At 36.4% G+C, this 22227-nt stretch overlaps 1 protein-coding gene across 1 annotated transcript in view; it reads right to left on the reverse strand.

Moving 5' to 3' along the window:
• The window catches only part of FAT4 (FAT atypical cadherin 4), a 187468-nt gene that overhangs the window by 78397 nt on the left and 86844 nt on the right, over positions 1-22227 (reverse strand). Inside the window, exons 2-5 of the mRNA XM_068989805.1 lie at positions 20421-20552; positions 9355-9616; positions 7520-7870; positions 222-1144 (exon numbers count right to left, since the gene is read on the reverse strand). Coding sequence (XP_068845906.1) covers positions 222-1144; positions 7520-7870; positions 9355-9616; positions 20421-20552 — 1668 coding nt within the window. The remainder of the gene's footprint in view (positions 1-221; positions 1145-7519; positions 7871-9354; positions 9617-20420; positions 20553-22227) is intronic.

The following is a 22227-nucleotide window of genomic DNA, read 5'->3' on the forward strand; positions in this document are numbered from 1 at the left end:
AAACACAAAAGGATATAATTGAAATACAATATTTCATCTACAAGGAAGTCAACAGGTCCTTAGGTGTAATTTTCATAAACCTGTCCTTTTCAAGATCTGCTGGATCAGCGAGTAAGCATTTTTGGATGAGAATGAGGAAGAGAGTGGGGCAGCACGACCACTGTAGTTAAATGAATTGTCTTACAAAAAGCACAATATTTGTTTGATTTAAATATAATTACCTGAAGAACTGTTCTGGGTAATGTTCCCAGATTCTCAGGAACATTTACAGAGTATGGAGACAGCTCGAATACGGGGACAAAATCATTAATATCCAGCAGAACAATGCTGACGGTAGAGGTATCGGTTCTGGGAGTGCTGCCCCGATCTGTTGCCTGAACAGTTAAAGAGTAAGTAGGGGTCTTCTCTCGATCCAAAGGCTTAGCCACGGTGATTGCCCCTGTGACCGAGTCGATCCGAAATTCCTGATTGTCATTACCATCGACAATGCCATAGCGGACCTGTCCATTTGTACCTTCATCTCCATCTGCTGCAAATACTTGTATTATATCTGTTCCAGTAAGTGTATTTTCATTAATCTCCACTTTATACATGGCCTGTGCAAAAACAGGGTTATTATCGTTGATGTCAAGTACCATAACTACCACCTCTGTAGATGAAGACAGAGATGGATGACCTTTGTCCGTAGCCACCACCGTGAGAGTATAATTGGAAACCTCCTCTCTGTCTAGCTCTCCAGTGAGCCTTACTTCTCCATCGATGGTCCCGATAGTGAACTTATTTCCCGAAGGGTTCAGTAGGGTGTACTCAATGTAGCTGTTTGGGCCGCTGTCTGGGTCAGTTGCTTGTGCTTTGAAAACAATGGTATCAATAGGTGTGTTTTCTGGAATGTAGGTCAATTTAGGGGAAAGAAAGGTTGGGGGGTTATCATTGACATCCAGCAAAATAATGGAGATTTGAGCAGTGCTTGTGAATCTGGAGGCTGGAAGCTGTGGCAGGTCATGCACTTGAACGACCAGATTGTAGAAGGACTGACTCTCCCGATCCAAAGGTTTTAGAACTTTCAATACCCCATTCTTGTCGACTGTAAACTGCCCAAGGCTATCGCCAGAAGCAATACTGTAAGCCAATTGAGAGTTGATGCCTGAAATGGAAGGGGGAAAAATTAAATTTTCTGAACTAAATGCTGATTGTAAACTAAACTGCACCAAAAATTTCATGATATGAACTTGTGTATTTGATACACATGGCTGCCAAACTTATGAATGATTTAGCCAGAGTTAATTTTCTTTCCAAGGAATATATAACCCATAACTCTTTTCTTGGTATCATTTGATTTGAAAAGATGTTTACAATCTGGTGAACAAATGATCTATATACTGCTGGCTATTTATCAAGGTGTTGAAATGCTAAATTAGGAAAGTGAAGAGGAAAAAAAATACACTAGAGAGTGGATATTTTTCTATACATTTCTTTATTTCTGTCACATAATTCCTGAGAATTCAACATTAACAGTGCCACACTCTACTACTAGCCAAACATTTATCACATTAGTAATTTATTGAGGCCAACACCAATTTTCAGAGAATGATAATAACATTTTCTGATATATGGCATTAGTCATGGATGCTTTAAGTCTACTTTTACTTTTCTTGGCAGAACCAATAAATACTTTTTAATTCCTATTAAGTGTCTGGCTAATAACTCTGAGAAAATAATTCTCTTTCAAATTTTATTATGTTTATTTACTGTGGTTTAAAAGTATTTTTGAAGAAAATGTTAGCAGTAAATGTACGCATAAAAGACTCCAAATATAAAGATTCACACTATTATTGGGCTATTTTTAGATAATATTTTATCAGTTTTTCCCAGGAACATATGTCACATTTTAATTTAAAAAGGGATATATAAATCGTTTCAGAAAATGATTGTAGACATTTTCTAACAGAGATGATGTGGAGAATCGCACAGCCTACTTATTGGTTTAGTAAATAATTTAAAGCTAAATTACAGATAAGCAGTGCAAACACAAAGAAAAAATTATATTTCCTGCCCCAGAATAACATTTTCTTCACTGGTCCATAGCGTCATGTGTACTTTTATATTTTATCATAAACATGTTGAGCAATTATAGGATGGCCTAAGAATTTCTAAGAAACATATCTTATATCTAGATAATCCATCCTTAATAAAGATGCTCTACTCTGGGATCTTATGCTATGAAAAATCCATTGAGTTATATAAACTACTTACAAATGGCTCCTATATTTATGAACTTTAACTATTCAAGTGTCAAAAATGTGTCCCCTCTTTGCCAAAAGTCTTCTAGAACAAGTGGATCACCCTTTTCTTGAAAAATACTCTCTTAGGATTCTGTAGATACTTCAGTTAGCTTCTGCCTCTTCTTGAAACCCATTAAGTCCTTGTAAAGGCAAGTTTTAGTTGAGTAATACAATTTTTTTTCCTACCAGGTAGTGCCTGCTAATTTTTTTTTTTAATGCTAGAAGTATTATTTTCCCATGCTTTGATAGTTTCTTATCCGATATCCTTTGTCTATGTGTTGATGCAGAGGAAACTATTTATGGAGATAACTTTCAGGCACTGGCTTGTTCACAAAAATTTCTAGGATAAACAAGGATTGAGTAGATCTTTGAAAAGGTAGGGGTTTTCTCCTCATTAAGAGTTGTGGCTTTTAATCTTTGCAGTTTATTTAAGACCACTCACAAGAGAACAAAGCAGAGGTTATAAAGTTCAAAATACTTAGGACACTGAGGATCAGGGAAAATATGAATAAATAAAGCTAATGGAGGCCACAGGTCAATTTGCCAGCAGGAGATAAAGAGAATTTTAAGATCTGGATAGAACAAGGTCAACAGCCTACTTCAACTCTCTGACTTAAAATTCCACAAGTTTGGGGGAAGAAAAGTTCTATCAACTGATGCAAAAAAAAAAAAAAAAAGAAAAAGGTTTCATCAACTGGTACTAAATATATTACTGAGAAAGTAATTTGATTTTAAATATATATATACATATATAGTGATATATATTTAATAAATTTTTAAATAGAATTACTCTCTTAAGAATTTTTTTTACATTTCCTATGGCTAACTCTGTCAGTAAATATTTAGTTCTTATTCTCGGAGGTACAAATTCAGACACAATTATTATTGAGAAAAAGTTATGAAGACACCTGGATAAAAATAATACCAACGAGCATTTCTATGTAAGCATATAAACCTTTCATGCCTAAGATCAAAAGAAATTTAAAATACTGACAAAACTACACATGGCTACAAAGTGATGGTCTAACATTTCTACATAAATCAACTGGAAGGCAAGCAATTAAATCTAGGATTGGAACACCCCTGGTCCACTGTGTATTCTACTTCCTGGAGTAAACAATTAACCTGCAGAGGCAAAAAGAGAACACGATACCAAGATTTTATAGCCTTGTTGTAAACAGCAGGACAGCCTCCTTTTTCGGGAGAAAGTTTGCTGGGTCGGTGGGTGGTGGAAGTAATACATATTAAATACAATTATGAAAAAGATAAAAATGATTTTATATTTAAATTCATAATGATGAATATATTAGATGATAACATTAAAAATGAACTGGTAATGATAACAGTCACTATCTTTGAGAACATAAACATAGAAATACAACTTGTTTTGCACAAAATATTGCAGCACAATCTAAGAAATAGCTTTCATCTCAGGAACTGAAACTATACTGCTGTAATTACAGGTCATAGAAACCATCTCTATGGACTTTACTGTCAAGAAAAGGACTTTTCATTCCTGTCATGTCTAAGTGACTCTGGACATGTGCTCTACATCTAGAAAATACATGTAGACATATTGAGATTCAAAATTCTCCCTGAACCTTTATACTATTCTGAAACATGAAGAGTTCAGGCCATTCTTCTCTCGCTACTCCTTGCATCAAATATCCCAATCATGAATCAGTAAACATATTATTTTAACATTCTATAATTTATTCATATGTGCTAGAACTTGAATTTAGTGGGCTTTTACAGCCCCTAGATCTTTAAGCTAAGAACAGTCCATATTTCTAACCATTTATGTTCAGTGTTCTGAAAGTGGTTTAGTTACATGATTCTTTCTGGCAGTTTTATTGTGTGTGTGGTTGTGTTAGCTTTTTTTTTTGGTTGGTTTTTATTTCGGTCTTGAGAATAATTTAGTTCCAGGAAATACAGCACATAACTGTAGGTATGTGGCTCTGTTACAAAATGTGCATATTTATTCACAGTCCATAAATGCCTAATTATTTCTATGATGAACTAGTATTTGTCAACTTATCATACAGCTGCAACACATGGAACTCTTGCAAACATCATTCACTTTTATGAAGCAGTTCTGACAAGGTCATCAGGTCACTGGAATATGAAACTCATTTACAAGTCAATTGATCTGCATTGTGTACCAAGTGTATATCAGTAAATTTATTCAACAATAATTATAATTACTTTATTCTCAAAGTACTCTATGACTGCCCAATATTTTTAAGAGTATATGAATTTATTTCTAGGATAATATAATTATCAAAGCTAGACTATTTCCATGAAACTTCAATTTATAATGTGTGTGCTCAGTCGCTCAGTCCTATCTGACTCTTCGCGGCTCCATGGACTGTAGCTTGCCAGGCTCCTCTTTCCATCCATGGAATTTTCCATGCAATACTGGAGTGGGTTCCCATTTCCTTCTTCAAGGGATCTTCCCAACCCAGGGATCTAACCCATGTCTCTTGTGTCTCCTGCATTGGCAGACAGGTTCTGTACCCCTAGCACCCACCATACTTTGCCTCAATATAATACTTTCTTAGCTGTATGAATGAAAGCCTTGAGATTAATACATGTGCTACTTATCTTGTGAACACAGTAAAATATTTGCTTTATTCTTATTAAATGGTTATGCAATGTAAAATTTTAGGTTAAACTTAGAGAATTTAGATATAAGTAACAGAAAATGTTAAATTTATTTTCATATAAAATGTCTTCATTTAAGATGATAATATTATCTCCTCTGAAAGCTCTTGGTCTGAGATTAAAACTAAATTGTTAATTAGAAAAGTCTAAATAACATTGTGAAACACGTTGGGAGCTATTTAGTATAACTGAGTTGGCAGTTTTAAACAAAGAAGGTTACCCTTGTACAGTCTTATCATGATCCTTGAAATTCAGAGAGAATAGAAACTGTGTCCTATATTTTAGGTCAAGGTGCAGGAAATTACACTGATAAAAGTATTCAATACTAAAACAATGGAAAAATGTAGCTTGAAACTTTTATCTAACACAATTAAAGGAAAAAAAAATCCATAAAAAGTAACTTGAAGTCAATGGTTAATACATTTCTGTGAATATGCTTGCATGGAATATTCCATCAGGTTTCACAAAGGAAGTTTCTTATTTGCTATTTTCTCAGTTCTCTACAGTTGAGTTTTGAGAATAAATGGAATTTACTCTAGACCTGCAAACAATCTTATGATACAATAGGCTCTCTCTAATGCTTAGAGTTACAAAGAAACGGCAGAAAATTCTTCACTGCAGAAAAGTTAGGACAAATTAAAAAATGTTCGTATCCAGAGATCAGGTAAATTAATTAAGTTTATAATAATAGATAAGTCAACATTCAAAATAAAGATTAACCTAACCTCAACTATGCATAATGTCTAATGGGAGACACTTACATGTACAGAACTAGGCTGGTGTACATGAAATAGACTGTGTCACATTCTTAGGCCAGGACTGGCTACCTACTAGGGACAAGTGGTCTGTCATATTTGCTGGTCCCACATCCAAGGATTCAACCAACATAGACCGAAAATATTTTGAGGGAAAAAAATTCCAAAAAGTTCCAAATTTCAAACAAAACTTAAATGTTCTGTGCTCTGGAAACTATTTATATAGCATTTATATTGTAGTAGGTATTGTGAGTAATCTAGAGATGATTTATAGTATATGGGTGAATGTGCATGGGTTGTATGCAAATATTACACTATTTTATATAAAGGACTTGAGCATCTTGGATTTTGGTATCAATGAGGCTTCCCTAGAGGCTCAGAGATACAGAATCTCCCTGCAATGCAGGAGACCGGGGTTTGATCCCTAGGTCAGGAAAATCCCCTGGAGAAGGGAATGGCTACCAATTCCAGCATTCTTGCCTAGAGAGTCTCATGGACAGAGGAGTCTGGCGGCTACAGTTCTTGGGGTCGCAAAGAGTCGGACACTACTGAGCAACTAACAGTTTCACTTCACTAACTTTCCAGAGGTCCTGGAACCAATCCCCTGCTGATACAAGGCATGACTGTATTTGACAACTGTCAGTTGTTGTTTTTAATATTATTAGCAATTTGTGGTACTGACATTACAGGCACTTCTATTTTAGGAATATTTATGTTTTCATTATTAACTATGCTTAAATAAGAGAGGAAAACTTCAAAGTGCACTTAATGAATTCTAAAGAAAGCATTTTCTATTTCATGAATTGAAAGATATATAAAAATACTGTGCTCTGCCTCTCCTATCTTTGTAAGTGGCGATTCTAGACACTCTCGAAAGGAAACTAAGTATATAGCAGAATGGGATGAATGGTACTCTGAGATCACATAAATCATTTAAGTCAGCAAGAACCAGGAAATTCTAAATTAAGGTTGATATGCCTATGCCACGAGGCATATCCTCGGGCTAGAGATTGGTTTCCTCTTAAAATACTGTCCCTTGTTTTCTTAACTAAATGAACATTTAGCTGCATCCAATGGAAGGAAAAACAAGGTATTAACTTTCTGAACAAAGATTGACAATCTGTACAATGTTACCTCTAAAGGCTATATTATCTGGTATGTGTATTTACAAAATAAGTCTTAAAGAAAGACCAAGGGAGTCATACTTTAAAGTTTTTCAAATAAATAAAAATCAAACAAATATCAAACATTGTAAAGTCTAGACTTAATTTAAAATCTCAACTAGATTATGTAGCCTAAAAATTAAAGAGATCTGAGACCGTCCTTTGAGTCAAAGCATGAAAGCTTGCTGAGATACTCTGAGCCATTTTCGGTCAGAAATACAAAACTAATCATGCATTCTGAAGTATTTTTTGAGATTTGGTTTTCCTTTAGCATCCACATTTTATCCTTTTTATGTTAAAAGAATATATGTAAGCAAATAGTTATCTGAAGAAAACCAGCCAAAAAGCTGCTTTATGACTTCTGCATTGCTAAACTGCAGTGGTGTCACACATTTAGAGAGAATAAAGGAAGATAAATTTATAAAGCTTATAAGATGCACACAATGTATGCTGTGTAAGTGTTATGAAAAAGAACTTAACTAATAAAACCCTTAGTCTTTTAATCCTCTGTAGTTAAATTATAAATCTATTCCTCAACTTTGGATCTATATTTACAAAATGCAATTTTGTGACAGCTGCACACAGTAAATAAATATGACATAAATCTAATGATTAATGTTTAATAAACTTTAAGTATGCAAAATAAAGTACATACCATCATCTGCATCAGTAACATTAAACACAAGAACAGTAGATCCTAGAGGTAGATTCTCCATTAAAGATGTGCTGTATGAATTCAAGCTGAAAATGGGTGGATTATCATTTACATCTAGTATGTTGAAGTAAACCCTGATGGTAGTAAATTGTCCCCCACCATCTTCAGCCCGAACAGTGAGGATATAATATTGCTGTGCTTCATAATCCAACATTCGAGTCAAATTAAAGACTCCAGTAACTGGATTCAGGAAAAATATGCCATCTTCATCATCTTCATTCACAATATATGTAATTTCTCCATTCACACCAGAGTCATCATCTGTAGCTAAAATAGCTGCTACCAAAGAACCTAGAATAAATTGAGAATCTAAAATTAATGGGACAGGGTAGTGCTAAGAGACTGTATATGATACCAAAACATTTATTTGTACAGTAAAATATTTTAACTAGAATCACTATGAAAATATAATGAAAACAACACTCTGTAGATTTCTACATTAACATGGATGCCAACATTCCCAAATACTCAGTAGATCTTATCTGTGTGTGTGTGCACACTCAGTCGCTCAGTCATGTCTGACTCTTTGCAACCTCATGGACTGTAGCCCACCAGGCTCCTCTATCCATGGAATTTTCCTGGCAAGAATACTGGAGTGGGTTTCCATTTCCTAGTCCAGGAGATCTTCCCAACCCAGGGATTGAAACTACGTCTCTGGAGTCTCCTGCATTGACAGGCGTATCCTTTATCACTGTGCCACCTTGGAAGCCAGTAGATCTTATGTTGCAATGTAAATGTTCTGGGAAGTGAACACAACTTCTGACATTATTTTTCTACCTACCAATTCATGAACATACTGATGAATTCAGTGAACATATATTGGGGCCCACTGCTAGTGTCAGGAACTGGCAATTCCAAGCAATGATACAGAATTATGCTAAGGGGATACCACTGAACAGCTTATATGACCATTGCTAGAAATGAGGTGAGAAAGAAATGTGACGGGAATTTCATGAAGGACATGAACAATTCATCTTGGTGAACTGACTGCAGTGAGATTTTAGTCCTCTCTAAATGTTTCATTTCTTTGTCAAATGAGTTTCTAAAACATATGCCTTATTTTACAAACTCATTCAAATATAATTCAAAATATAATTTCAGTTTTAGATAAGAATTTCTAATAGTGGAAATGAAGCCAACCCATACCAGAAACAGGGATATTGAGTACTCACATGCAACAGTCACAACATAGTATATTCAAAGAAGCAAGGTGAAAATTCAGGATTCCTATTCTACTAACATTTATTCAGCATCTGCTAATCCTCAAGCCCCATGTTAGCAAACTCATACATGTTTTATCCTAACAAGAATTATTGTTTCCATATACTGAAGAAGGAATTGAAGTAAGAGAAATTAATTAATTGCCCTGGTTCACACAGCTAGTAAATATTATAATGAGTATTCACAGGTTTTCCTGTGCTTTTTTTTTTTTGCTTTCTATGCTCAGGAACATAATCACATCAGACATCCTTACAGTGGAAAAACAGTATCAAAACTGCTGTTGCCAGGAAACTTAACAATGCATGTCACAGATACTTTCAGAAACAAATATCTGTAATTAAGAAGTCAGACGGTTAGCTTATCTCATTTGCTCTCAAAAGTCTGGAAATTTGTTTGGGAATTGTAGCAAAGACAGTTAATTAAAATATTAAAAAATCCAATGTTTATATCCAGTAGCACATACTAGTCACAATTTAAGAGCAGCCAAAACCTAGTCCGTGTAACTGTAGTCAAAGTTGACCCTTGCAAAATATACTTCAAAGTGTGCCACCTACCTGGGGTTGTGTCTTCTGGGATGTCAAAAGAGTACACAGGCCTGGAGAACTTGGGTGTGTGGTCATTCACATCACTGACAGTAATATTTATTCTCATATCCGAGGACTGAAGACCATCATCCGCACGAACAAGCAAGGAATATTTGGAACGACGTTCTCTGTCCAGTCTCTTGGTAGCTATCAGATCTCCAGATTCAGGGTCAATTCGGAAGCTGTCATCGGCTCCACTGATGATCGTATATGTGACAAGAGCATTTGCACCCTAGGGAAAAGAGAGCAGAATCGGAACTGCTAGAAGCAGAACAGTAAAAGTGCTGCTCCTTGCGCTGAATGTATACTTGACAAAGTGAGGCTCCAGGGTTTAATTTCATATGATACTGTAATATTTCAAATAGTAACAGTCCAGTGTAGTTAACTAAATAGTCTTTCACTATTCATTTCATTAAATAACACAGCGAATCTCAACCTTCAAAATGTGTGTGTGTGTGTGTGTGTGTGTGTGTGTGTGCACGCGCATGCATGTGTGCATGCTCTATGCATGCTCAGTCAGGTCTGACTCTGCAACCCTGTGGACTGCAACCTGCCAGGGTCTTCTGTGCATGGGATTTTTCAGGCAAGAATACTGGAGTGGGTTGCCATTTCCTCCTCTAGGGAATCTTCCTGACTCAGGGATCGAACCAGCATCTCCTGTGTCTCCCGCATTGGCAGGTGGATTCTTTAAGACTTGAGTCACTTGGGAAGCCCATATATATGTGTGTATGTGAGAGAATGATAACCCACTCCAGTATTCTAGCCTGGAGAATCCCATGGACAGAGGAGGCTGGCTGGTTATGGTCTATACGGTCACAAAGTATTGGACATGATTGAGCAACTAAGCACAGCACACACACACACACACACACACACACACAAATTCTTAAAATATATCATAGAAAGGGGTCAAACTGTCACTGTGGAAAATACAAATGATGATAATACTATTAACTACATATCCAGAGGTTTGCCAGGCCCAGGGACAGCACTGCGTATGCATTATCTTGCTTTAGGTCATGCTTCCCTGGTGGCTCAGACAGTAAAAGTGTCTGCCTACAATGCGGAAGACCAGGGTTTAATCCCTGGATCAGGAAGATCCCCCTGGAGAAGGAAATGGCAACGCACTCCAGAATTCTTGCCTGGAAAATCCCATGGACTGACGGAGGAGCCTGGTAGGATATAGTCCATGGGGTTGAAGAGTCAACACGACTGAGCCACTTCATTTTCACTTTTTTTCACTGGGAGATACTATTTCTCAAAAGAAGATGTGAAGTTTGGAGATGGTACTTAACTTACCCAGAGTTATACTAGGGGTGAGTGGATTTCAAACCCTAGTTTGTCTGACTCTGAGCTCATGTTTCTCTGGTTCAGCATGAGAAGGTAATTAAATTAAGCAAGCACTAAATGGAAGCTTGGACTTCCCTGGTGGCTCAGACAGTAAAGAATCTGCCTGCAATGCGGGAGACCTGAGTTTGACCCCTGGGTTGGAAAGATCCCCTGGAGGAGGGCATGACAACCCACTCCAGCATTCTTGCTTTGAGAATTCCCATAGCAGAGGAGCCTGATGGGGTTGCAAAGTCCATGGGGTTGCAAGGAGTCGGACAAAACTGAACAACTAAGCACAACACAGCACAAATGGAAGCTTACAATGTGCACTATGAAAACCAAGGAGAGGGATTACTTTGACAAGTTTGCTAGTGTGAAGAGATTTGTTTGTTTAATTAATTAACTAATTTATGTATTTTATATACTTTTGGTTGCACTGGGTCTTCCTTGCTTTATGCAGCCTTTCTCTAGCTGCAGCAGGTGGGGCCACTCTTTGTTGCAGTGCACAGGCTTCTCATTGAGGTGGCTTCTCCTGATGTGGAGCACAGCTTCTAGGCCCACTGGCTTTAGGAGTTGCAGAACATGGGCTCAGAAGTTGTGGTTTGCGGGCTCTAGGGTTTGGGCTCAGTAGCTGTGGTGCACGGGCTTACTTGCTCCACGGCATGTGGAATCCTCCTGGACCAGGGATCAAACCCATGTTCCCTGCAGCAGCAGGTAGATTCTTATCCACTGTACCACCTGGGAAGTCCAGTGTGGAGAGTTTTAATGTAGAACAAAAGAAGGAAAAATGAGCTAAAATATTAGATTATGGGTATAGATTGGATAGGGGCTTAGCTGGTAAAGAATCCACCTGCAATGCAGGAGATCCCGGTTTGATCCTGTGTCAAGGAGTTCCCCTGGAGAAGGGCACGGGAACCCACTTCAGGTACCTTTGGACTTCCCTGGTAGCTCAGATAGTAAAGAATTTGCCTGCAATGCGAAGACCTCGGCTGGAAAGATCCCCTGGAGGAAGGCGTGGCAATCCACTCCAATATTCTTGCCTGGAGAATCCCCATGGACAGAGGAACTTGGCAGACTACAGTCCATGGGGTAGCAAAGAGCTGGACATGACTGAGCGACTAAGCACAGCCCAGCACATACACTGGAGAATCTCAGTTACAACACATATCGAACTGTATGACCAAGATACCACTGATCTTGTTTTAATTGGAAACAATCTTTTAAGGCTCTTGATGGTATAACATGGACTAGAAAGAAGAGAGGCCAGAGAAGGAGTGAGAGAGTAGATTTTGGCCCCAGGAGACTAGGACTTCATTTCCTCAAGAGGAAACTCTATATAATCTGCATTATTTTCTGGTTCCAAGTCCCTGTTCTGTAAAATGAAAGCAGAGATGCATTCTTGTGTTCACTCAGATCTTTGAACTGTAGCACTCAAGATCTGAAGTATAAACTAGGAATTTGGCTGAAGGAATGGAAAAGAAAAATAGAACATTTATTAAGTGTTTATTGAGTGCTAAGCACTGCTCCGAGCGCATCACTTCATGGGCACTAATTGATTTGATACTTAAAAGCAATCCAGTTGTGTAAGCACTATTATTATCCCCATTTTGAAGATAGAGAAACTGAGACAAAGAAATCTGAACCCTGGTTATCTTGCCCCAGAAATGAGACTTTCAATCATTGTGTACCAAACATAATATACACAGAACAAATTAGTAAGATCTGATGGGTTATTGGATACAGAAGTAACTAATGATAGCTCTCAGTTGTTCAACATTCTCTTTATTCTCATTTCTTTCTTTTATCAACTCTATGCAATGGGCATAAAAGTGAAAGAGAAAGAAAAAAATTTTCAAATTACTTTGGCTAGGAATTAGGAGAATGTTCTTGCTGAAGACATCTCAGGATAAGGTCTGCTTGGACGCAGGAGACATTATGCATTGAAATTTTATAATCTTATGTATGGTATGTTAAGAGTGAAGGATAGCTTTGTAGAAATGGTTATGTGGCAATGGTTATAACCATAGGAATGGATGTGTGGTCAGAGATTTGAAAAAGGGTTTGATAAAACTATTTGAAGGTTAATATATGTGGCTCACAGTTGAAGTCAGAAGATTTGTTGATGATTTATATGAGAATAGATAGTAAAAGGTACAGCAGCATAAAGACTGAATATCATATTGAAAGAGTGGGAAGTAAGGGAAGCGACTGAGGGAAGGAGAAGGAACCTTGGAGACCCAGAGGACAGCTTGCCATAGAGGTTAAAGGGAAGGTTTCAGAAAGAGTAGATTTTAGCAGAGTCAAAAGAGTCTGATTCTGGTATGGACTGGGGGCAGGAGGAGAAGAGGACAACAGAGGATGAGATGGCTGGATGGCATCACTGAGTCGACGGACGTGAGTCTGAGTGAACTCCGGGAGTTGGTAATGGACAGGGAGGCCTAGTGTGCTGTGATTCATGGGGTCGCAAAGAGTCGGACATGACTGAGCAACTGAACTGAACTGAACTGAACTGAAGGCAAATTAAAATTATAATCACCATCTAGATTTGACAATGAGGGATGGTAACTTTATAGTATTCAAAAAATCTCTTATAAACTTATTTGTATATTATTGAAATAATGAACAGTTTGATTTAGATATGCAAAATCACTGCAGATGGTGACTGCAGCCATGAAATTAAAAGACACATACTCCTTGGAAGAAAAGTTATGACCAACCTAGATAGTATATTCAAAAGCAGAGACATTACTTTGCCGACTAAGGTCCATCTAGTCAAGGGTATGGTTTTTCCTGTGGTCATGTATGGATGTGAGAGTTGGACTGTGAAGAAGGCTAAGCACCGAAGAATTGATGCTCTAAAGCTGACATGCTGGGAAACTACAGAATCTGAAGTTTCCATATATCTTTTCCATCATAGATTAAATATGCTTTATTCTCAAGATTAAATATATAAGGGCATGACTGCTAACAGTCAAAGGCAAAAATACTCTTTCAAAATTTATGTTTAGAGGTATTTGCTATATTTGTACTGCATTCCCTAAACCAAACTGAAAAGTTAGTAATGTGAAATCCTCAAAGCACATTTTAATTTAGTAATGACAGCTAGATTTAACATACTATGCACATTTATCTTGTATATTCAGATGTACATAGACCATCTACTGTATTTATTGTAATTGCATGGTTTAACAAAAACATTCAATAAGAATTTTAGACTTTGAATCTAACCACATTCTGTACTTTTTGTTCTATTTCACAAGGAATTCCACTATTCTGGTGAAACAGTCCAGAGAAAAGCAGCTACACTCAATTCTGAACTATTAAAATGGAATTTGGAAATTAGGGGAAAGCCAAGATGCAAAACCATATTTCAAGCTATTATATAAATGGTTCAAAATTTAGAAATATCCCATCTACAAAATGACTATAATAATTAATACTCCTGAACTTATGATAATTCTTCTGAACAGAAAAGCAAAGGCATCAGACAGTTGATAAACCATAATTTTTCACTTTCAAAATCAGCTGATGCGGTGCATTAGTAGTTCCAGTGAATGTCTGAAAATGCATGGCCAAGAGTAATGATTTAATGAGGTCTTTTGAAAAGTCTATTTATTTATTTAGTATCCTAAATATGCAGTATCAGCAATGCTACAAGAAACAAATATCATATTTCAGCTGTAGCACAGTGGAAATAATGCTGTTTAAAAACTTTCTACTCTCCTGAGGAACCACGGAGACAAAAGTACATGGAAGGAATTCTAAAAGTAAATAGCTATAAATTGTAAACGCATTTTATAATCTTAAGTAGTAGTTTCTAAAGCAAGTATGGTACCATGGAATAAAGCTTGAGTGTCCTGGCCCATTGTAAGCATAATAATTCGTTTATCAAAGGAAACAAGAGACAGACAATCATGTGCTTCTGAGAGATGTCTATCTTGATCCAACATATGTTTCAAATGATATTTAAATAATGCTTAATATGTACATATTGCTTTCAGATTCCTTTACCAGGCATTATTCTTCGGTGACCTACTACAGGCTTTCTAACATACTAATATTTTATGTTTGATTTAGTAATTAAGGAAAAGTATATAAACTACATAATATGTAGACTTGCTGATGACCTACGTAATCTTAGTGTTTTAAAGAATTCTATTAATGTTTCAAAATCAAACTGCAAGATAGCTGGGTGAAAATTTAAAGCTGGCCACAAAGTAAAAGAAACTCCTTGCATTTCGATATTGATTCCTACTCAAAACTAGATGAAGAAAGAAGACAGAACCATGATTTGGTAAGAGAGAAATCATTTCAAACATGTACATACATATTTTCAAATTTAACCTAGAGGTAAGGAGCTGAGAACAGAATAGAAGATAAAAGGTATATCTAAAAACATTAATAATAATTTATTGTAAACCACTCAAAAAAGGAAACAGCCAATAATTCTGAATGTCCTAGGAAGCCTAGGTAGCCATTCCACTTGGCATACAGCCAAAGAAATGTTGATTCCTCATGTCAGGAGTGGACATAGTCTGTAGTCATTAAAACATCACTAAAAAGTTAAAAAAAAAACATATTCAAGAAGGAGAAAAGGATCTCATGAGCTTAATCTTTTAAAAATAATAGTGCCAAAGCACTTCTACAAAAATGTCCTTCTTTCCTTTAAAGTTCCAGGTGAAACTACTTCCTTCCTTCCAGCCTCTACTGTCTTTTTCCGCTTTCACCTTCACTCTCCCCGCCCCCATATACAGGTCCTATTACAAAATACGTGGTGGTGATTTCTACCACTCCTTCCTTGAATTGCAAACAGTTTTCCTTCCTTTTCCCTAGACTGTTCCTGTTTTATAGTTTTGCTCCTTTGTGCCTCTTTAACTTCCCACTGTCTCAGCTCAAATGCACTTCTTGCACATCCTAGATATCGTCACCTTACATTTAGTACTTAAAACAAACAAACAAAAAAAACACAAACCCAGAATGTCTAAGTGATAACACTGGCATAGATACAGTTTTTTTAACTTGAAAAGGGAAATTCAATAGAAATAAAACAAAGTACACTAAAATCGTATTGATGTAAATACCTAGAGACGTAATGACCTTCCCAGCCTTCTTCAAATCTCATACTAAATATAACCACATCTCAAAACATAAACTTGAAGACAATGCAAGTGTATGCAGGTGCACATGTACACACACACACACACACACACACACAGAAAAGTCACGGAGAGAAAAACAACATACACGCAGCATTGCATATGTATTAACCCTTCTTTGTCACATTTTAAAAAGAGAAAAAGTAAGGAGGAAAGTAAAATTATAACAGAATTTGCATAATATTATTATAAGGGTTGAATGTCGGCATTTCTTTCAAATAATCACTGAATAATAAATTATATATAATGCAATTATTATATATTATATTATATATTTTATATATTTATAATCAAATAATATATTGTATATTATATTTATAAAATCTGTAATATATAATGCATATTATATACTTATAATATTATAATCATATGATATTGTATATTATATTATTAATATATGTATTATATATTACATTATATATAATATATATAATATTATATATATAATGCACATATAATGTATATTATATATCTAATATACAATTATATATATTATAATATATTATATAAATTATATAACATATAATTATGATATATAATATATAATATAATTATAGATAATACATAATGCATATATAAACATATATACATAATTATTAAATATAATAATAATAAAGTTGAGGACCGAATAATAATTCTTAAAAGAGTAGTGCTCAAAATTGTCCAAGCCAGTCTTCAGCAGTATGTGAACCGTGTTCCAGATGTTCAAGCCAGTTTTAGAAAAGGCAGAGGAACCAGAGATCAAATTGCCAATATCTGCTGGATCATCAAAAACGCAAGAGAGTTCCAGAAAAACATCTATTTCTGCTTTATTGACTATGCCAAAGCCTTTGACTGTGTGGATCACAATAAACTGGAAATTCTGAAAGAGATGGGCATACCACACCACCTGACCTGCCTCTTGAGAAATCTGTATGCAGGCCAGGAAGCAACAGTTAGAACTGGACATGGAACAACAGACTGGTTCCAAATAGGAAAAGGAGTACGTCAAGGCTGTATATTATCACCCTGCTTATTTAACTTCTATGAAGAGTACATCATGAGAAATGCTGGGCTGGAAGAAGCACAAGCTGGAATCAAGATTGCCGGGAGAAATATCAATAACCTCAGATATGCAGATGACACCACTCTTATGGCAGAAAGTGAAGAGGAGCTAAAAAGCCTCTTGATGAAAGTGAAAGAGGAGAGTAAAAAAGTTGGCTTAAAGCTCAACATTCAGAAACCGAAGATCATGGCATCTGGTTCCATCACTTCATGGGAAACAGATGGGGAAACAGTAGAAACAGTGTCAGACTTTATATTCTTGGGCTCCAAAATCACTGCAGATGGTGACTGCAGCCATGAAATTAAAAGATGCTTACTCCTTGGAAGGAAAGTTATCACCAACCTAGATAGCATATTCAAAAGCAGAGACATTACTTTGCCAACAAAGGTCCATCTAGTCAAGGCTATGGTTTTTCTAGTAGTCATGTATGGATGTGAGAGTTGGAAGAAAGCTGAGTGCCAAAGAATTGATGCTTTTGAACTGTGGTGTTGGAGAAGACTCTTGAGAGTGCCTTGGACTGCCAGGAGATCCAACCAGTCCATTCTGAAGGAGATCAGTCCTGGGTGTTCTTTGGAAGGAATGATGCTGAAGCTGAAACTCCAGTACTTTGGCCACCTCATGCGAAGAGTTGACTCATTTGAAAAGACTCTGATGCTGGGAGGGATTGGGGGCAAGAAGTGAAGGGGACAACAGAGGATGAGATGGCTGGATGGCATAACCAACTCAATGGACGTGAGTTTGAGTGAACTCTGGGAGTTGGTGATGGATAGTGAGGCCTGGTGTGCTGCAATTCATGGGGTCGCAAAGAGTCGGACATGAATGAGTGACTGAACTGATTTGAACTGAACTGAAGAGGGTAGTGCATTTCACTAGAATATGTATATTATAATTAATGTGATTATTATTTCCTGCCTTGAATAAATCACTTGAAATAAATGAGTTTTACTTGTTCTGTTCCCACAGAGAATATCATAAACTTTCATTATCTTTTATTTAGCAAAAAGCTAAAAAACAAAGAAGCTCATGTAATTACTATAAGCTCATGCAAATTATACATCAAATAGTTGTAGCAACTGCTTAATTGATGTATCATTTGCATGAGCTTATAGTAATTCCATGAGCTTCTTTTCTTTTGTTTTTTAGCTTTTTGCTAAATAAAAGATTAAAAATGTTTATGAATTAAGCTATCCAAATATATATGACCAATGATGAGATTTAAGAAAATCTCAGCAGCATTTACTAAATTATAGCTGATGATATTTCATATGTAACAATAATAATACAAATATTCTACATACAACTCTTTTAATGGTAGCTAAAGTTTGGAATAAACTTTCCTCTACATAAAATTGCCTAGAAAGTACTAAACATAAAACACAAAATCTTTTTAATAGAAAACTACAATTACTTAAGTGTACTTGTTTTATTTTGTTTCCTTTTCCTAAATTACATTTTGGCAAAATGTATAAATGACTAATGGAGGAAGTACAAGCTGGAATCAAGATTGCCAGGATAAATATCAATAATCTCAGATATGCAGATGACAACACCCTTATGGCAGAAAGTGAAGAACTAAAGAGCTTCTTGATGAAAGTGAAAGAGGAGAGTTAATAAGTTGGCTTAAAACTCAACTTTCAGAAAATTAAGATCATGGCATCCGGTACCATCATTTCATGGCAAATAGATGGGGAACAGTGGAAACAGTGACTGACTTTATTTTTTGTGCTCCAAAATCACTGCAGATGATGGCTGCAAGCATGAAATTAAAATATGCTTACTCCTTGGAAGGAAAGTTATGACCAACCTAGACAGTATATTAAAAAGCAGAGACATTACTTTGTCAACAAAAGTCCATTTAGTCAAAGCTGTGGTTTTTCCAGTAGTCATGTATGGATGTGAGAGTTGGACTAAAAAGAAGGCTGAGTGCCAAAGAATTGATGCTTTTGAACTGTGGTGTTGGAGAAGACTCTTGAGAGTCCCTTGGACTGCTAGGAGATCCAACCAGCCCATCCTAAAGGAGATCAGTCCTGGGTGTTCATTGGAAGGACTGATGCTGAAGCTGAAACTCCAGTACTTTGGCCACCTGATGTAAAGAGCTTACTCATTTGAAAAGACCTGGATGCTGGGAAAGATTGAAAGCGCGAGGAGAAGGGGACAACAGAGGATGAGATGGTTGGATGGCATCACTGACTCAATGGACATGAGTTTGAGTAAACTCCGGGAGTTGGTGGTAGACAGGGAGGCCTGGCATGCTGCAGTCCATGGGGTCGCAGAGTCAGACACACTGAGTGATTGAACTAAACTGACTGATAAATGACTAAGTCATTATATTCTGTACTGGCTGTTAAAATTAGTCTGTTATTGAATTATTCACCCTTTTTAAGTTAAATAAGCCAAAAATCAAGTTTTCATATCTTCTGGAGCTTAAATGAGGGTAAGGAAATTAAATTATGTTTGGGGCTTAGCAAAAAGGGAAGTGGGCTACTAGTGTATGGGAACATTATTCCTCTTTCCAAACTTCTAGAAATTAACTAAAAGCTTTACCAAGCAAGGAGGAGAAAACAAGTGATGTGTTTTTTTTAATGGGAAAAATATAAATTACAAATTATATAAGTTGTCATGCTGTTTGGAGCATGATGATTGCTTTAAACTTTAAACATAAACATGGGAGACAGAAATCTAAATTGTGCCCCCCAAAATCAGTTGACTGCTAGAAAACGAATTTCTGTTTATTAATGGAATTCAAAATTCATTGGCTTCCTAGATAATTTCCTTAAAATATATAAGGCTATTACTAAGTTATACACTTTATGTTTGCATATATGTATATATGTGGGGCTTTCCAGGTGGCGTTAGTGGTAAAGAAGCCACCTGCCAATGCAGGAGACATAAGAGATGTGGATTCAATCCCTGGGTAGAGAGGATCCCCTGGAGGGGGGCATGGCAACCTACTCCAGTATTCTCGCCTAGAGAATCCCCATGGACAGGAGAGCCTGGCAGGTTACAGTCCGTAGGGTCACACAGAATTAGACACGACTGAAGAGACTTAGCCTGCACACATGCATATATGCAAGTTAAATGAAAACTTTCAAAGTTGTCTTATATTTGTTTTAATTTTCAATAATTTGCTTTTTTCAAATACAAATAAAAATAAATTCTTAGCTATATATGCTATAAGATAGCAAATGGGAGTGATGGGGCATTAAAAGTAAGATATTTCTGTAAATATTTTTTATCCTTTGAGAAATTGAAATAATTTGGCTAATGAATCTAAGATGTACCAGCAATTAACTGAGTTGTGAATTGCTGTTCAAAGGAAAGTTCCCTCTAGACAGTCTCTATCTTAGCATTCCTATGTCACATTTCAAGAATTAATGTCCTTTGGAAAAGAGCACTCAATGCTTAGCCTTAATTATTAGTTAACAAGTGTTGTCAACATACAGTAGAAATTTGATAGATCACTGGAAAATTATGTTTCAAAAAGTCAGAGACAAGGTCTGAGCTACCTCATCAGCATCCATGGCTGTCAGCTGCATAATCTTAGAACCATCTCCGATATTCTCCTCCACTGTGAGATCCAGTATGTCTGTTGGGAACACTGGTGGATTGTCATTGATATCTTGAAGTGTTATTTCTACCTACAAGAAAGAAAAGGGACAATATATGAATGCTGCATATGTTTGCAAAATACCAGTTAAATTGTATATCAAGAATCCACTCAAATAAGCCTTCCAAAAGAATCAGAACCTTTATATATAACATCCCAGAAAATACCCTAGAGAAAGCTGTGAATTATTTATAGGAAAAGAAAAGCCAAGAAAGATGATTTGACTTCTTGATAGTAACTAATCTTAAATGATCACCTAGGAGTTTAGAACAGAATAGGTCCACAGATCAACTGTCTTCTAAATTCCAAGATTTGTGCACCAGTGAAGAATTGCTCAGATTGGCACTGTCTTTCAGCCATGAAGTGCTGCCTGACACACAGATGACATGGTATAAAATTTCTTCCTGAAAGGTTTAGATATTGGCAACTAATGTCCAGGGAAAATAAAGAAGTTCACATCTTGTTTTAAGAAACACTCTGCATTTTTCCCTTTAAAGTCAACTCTCAATCTTTGGGGGAAGAAAATTATACATATCTTTTCTTTCTCTCTTCACTCCCATCAATACTTCTTAGTGTGACTAAAGCTAAGCAATCATCCTGTTCATACGTGGTATTCAGATAGGCTGCAAATACTAACTTTCCTTGAAAGATCCTCATCAGAAGTCCAGAATTATTTGTTTCCCTACCTAAGAAAGTGCTTCCCTGCTACCTCAGTTGGTAAAGAAAATTCTCCTGCAACGCAAGAGACCCTGGTTTGATTCCTGGGTCAGGAAGATCTGCTGGAGATGGGATAGGCTACCCACTCCAGTATTTTTGGGCTTCCCTTGTGGCTCAGCTGGTAAAGAATCTGCCTGCAATGTGGGAGACCTGGGTTCAGTCCCTGGGTTGGGAAAATCCCCTGGAGAAGGGAAAGGCGACCCGCTCTTGTATTCTTGCCTGGAGAATTCATGGGGTTGCAAAGTCGGCACGACTGAGTAACTTTCAAAAAAAAAAAAAAAACCCTAAGAAAAATTGTTTAGAAAGAACAATCTGTGACTATTAAATAATAACTTCAAACCATGTGTTTTATCTTTTGAGTTAGGTGCTAAAAGCTGAATATCTGATAAGAAAAAGGGGGACAACTGCTAATAAAACTGAAAATTTCCCCAGTTGGATCACAAAATTAAGTCATGGAGGAAAGTCCATCCACCCATTTAGCTTGGATGTAACCAGGACATTTTTCTTCTAGGATGAAATGTCATCTTTTATAGTTATACTGTAAGAACTCCATCAGATCAAGAGTGATGAGAGTGAATATTAGGAGACAGCAAAATAATTCTAGTTTTTTCTTTTCCAGGAAGAGGAAAGGGTGGAAGGAGAGGTAGTAAATAGGATTGTCAGTATTCTCTGGCAAAAAATGAGTGGGAAATACAGGAGAGCTAGACAAATAAATGGATGAGCAATTGATGAAAAGAGAAACGCAGAAAACAATATACAGAATTCAGTACCAAGTCATTATTGTAGTTCCACCACTTAACAGGACAGTTTTAATCATAGCTAATGTCTCAGATTGGTCTAGGAAATGCTTAGGGCAGCCTTAGTAGTTAGAAATCTGCTATTTTGCTTTTGCCTAACACCATTCTCTACACCACTGCCTTTAAAAGAGATCGAGATCATTAAAACTGCGGCCTGTAAGGAGAATTTCCAATTTCCTTGCAAAGTTGTAA

The sequence above is a fragment of the Capricornis sumatraensis genome, chromosome 17 (genome assembly GCF_032405125.1).
Source record: "Capricornis sumatraensis isolate serow.1 chromosome 17, serow.2, whole genome shotgun sequence".
Classification (NCBI taxonomy): domain Eukaryota; kingdom Metazoa; phylum Chordata; class Mammalia; order Artiodactyla; family Bovidae; genus Capricornis; species Capricornis sumatraensis.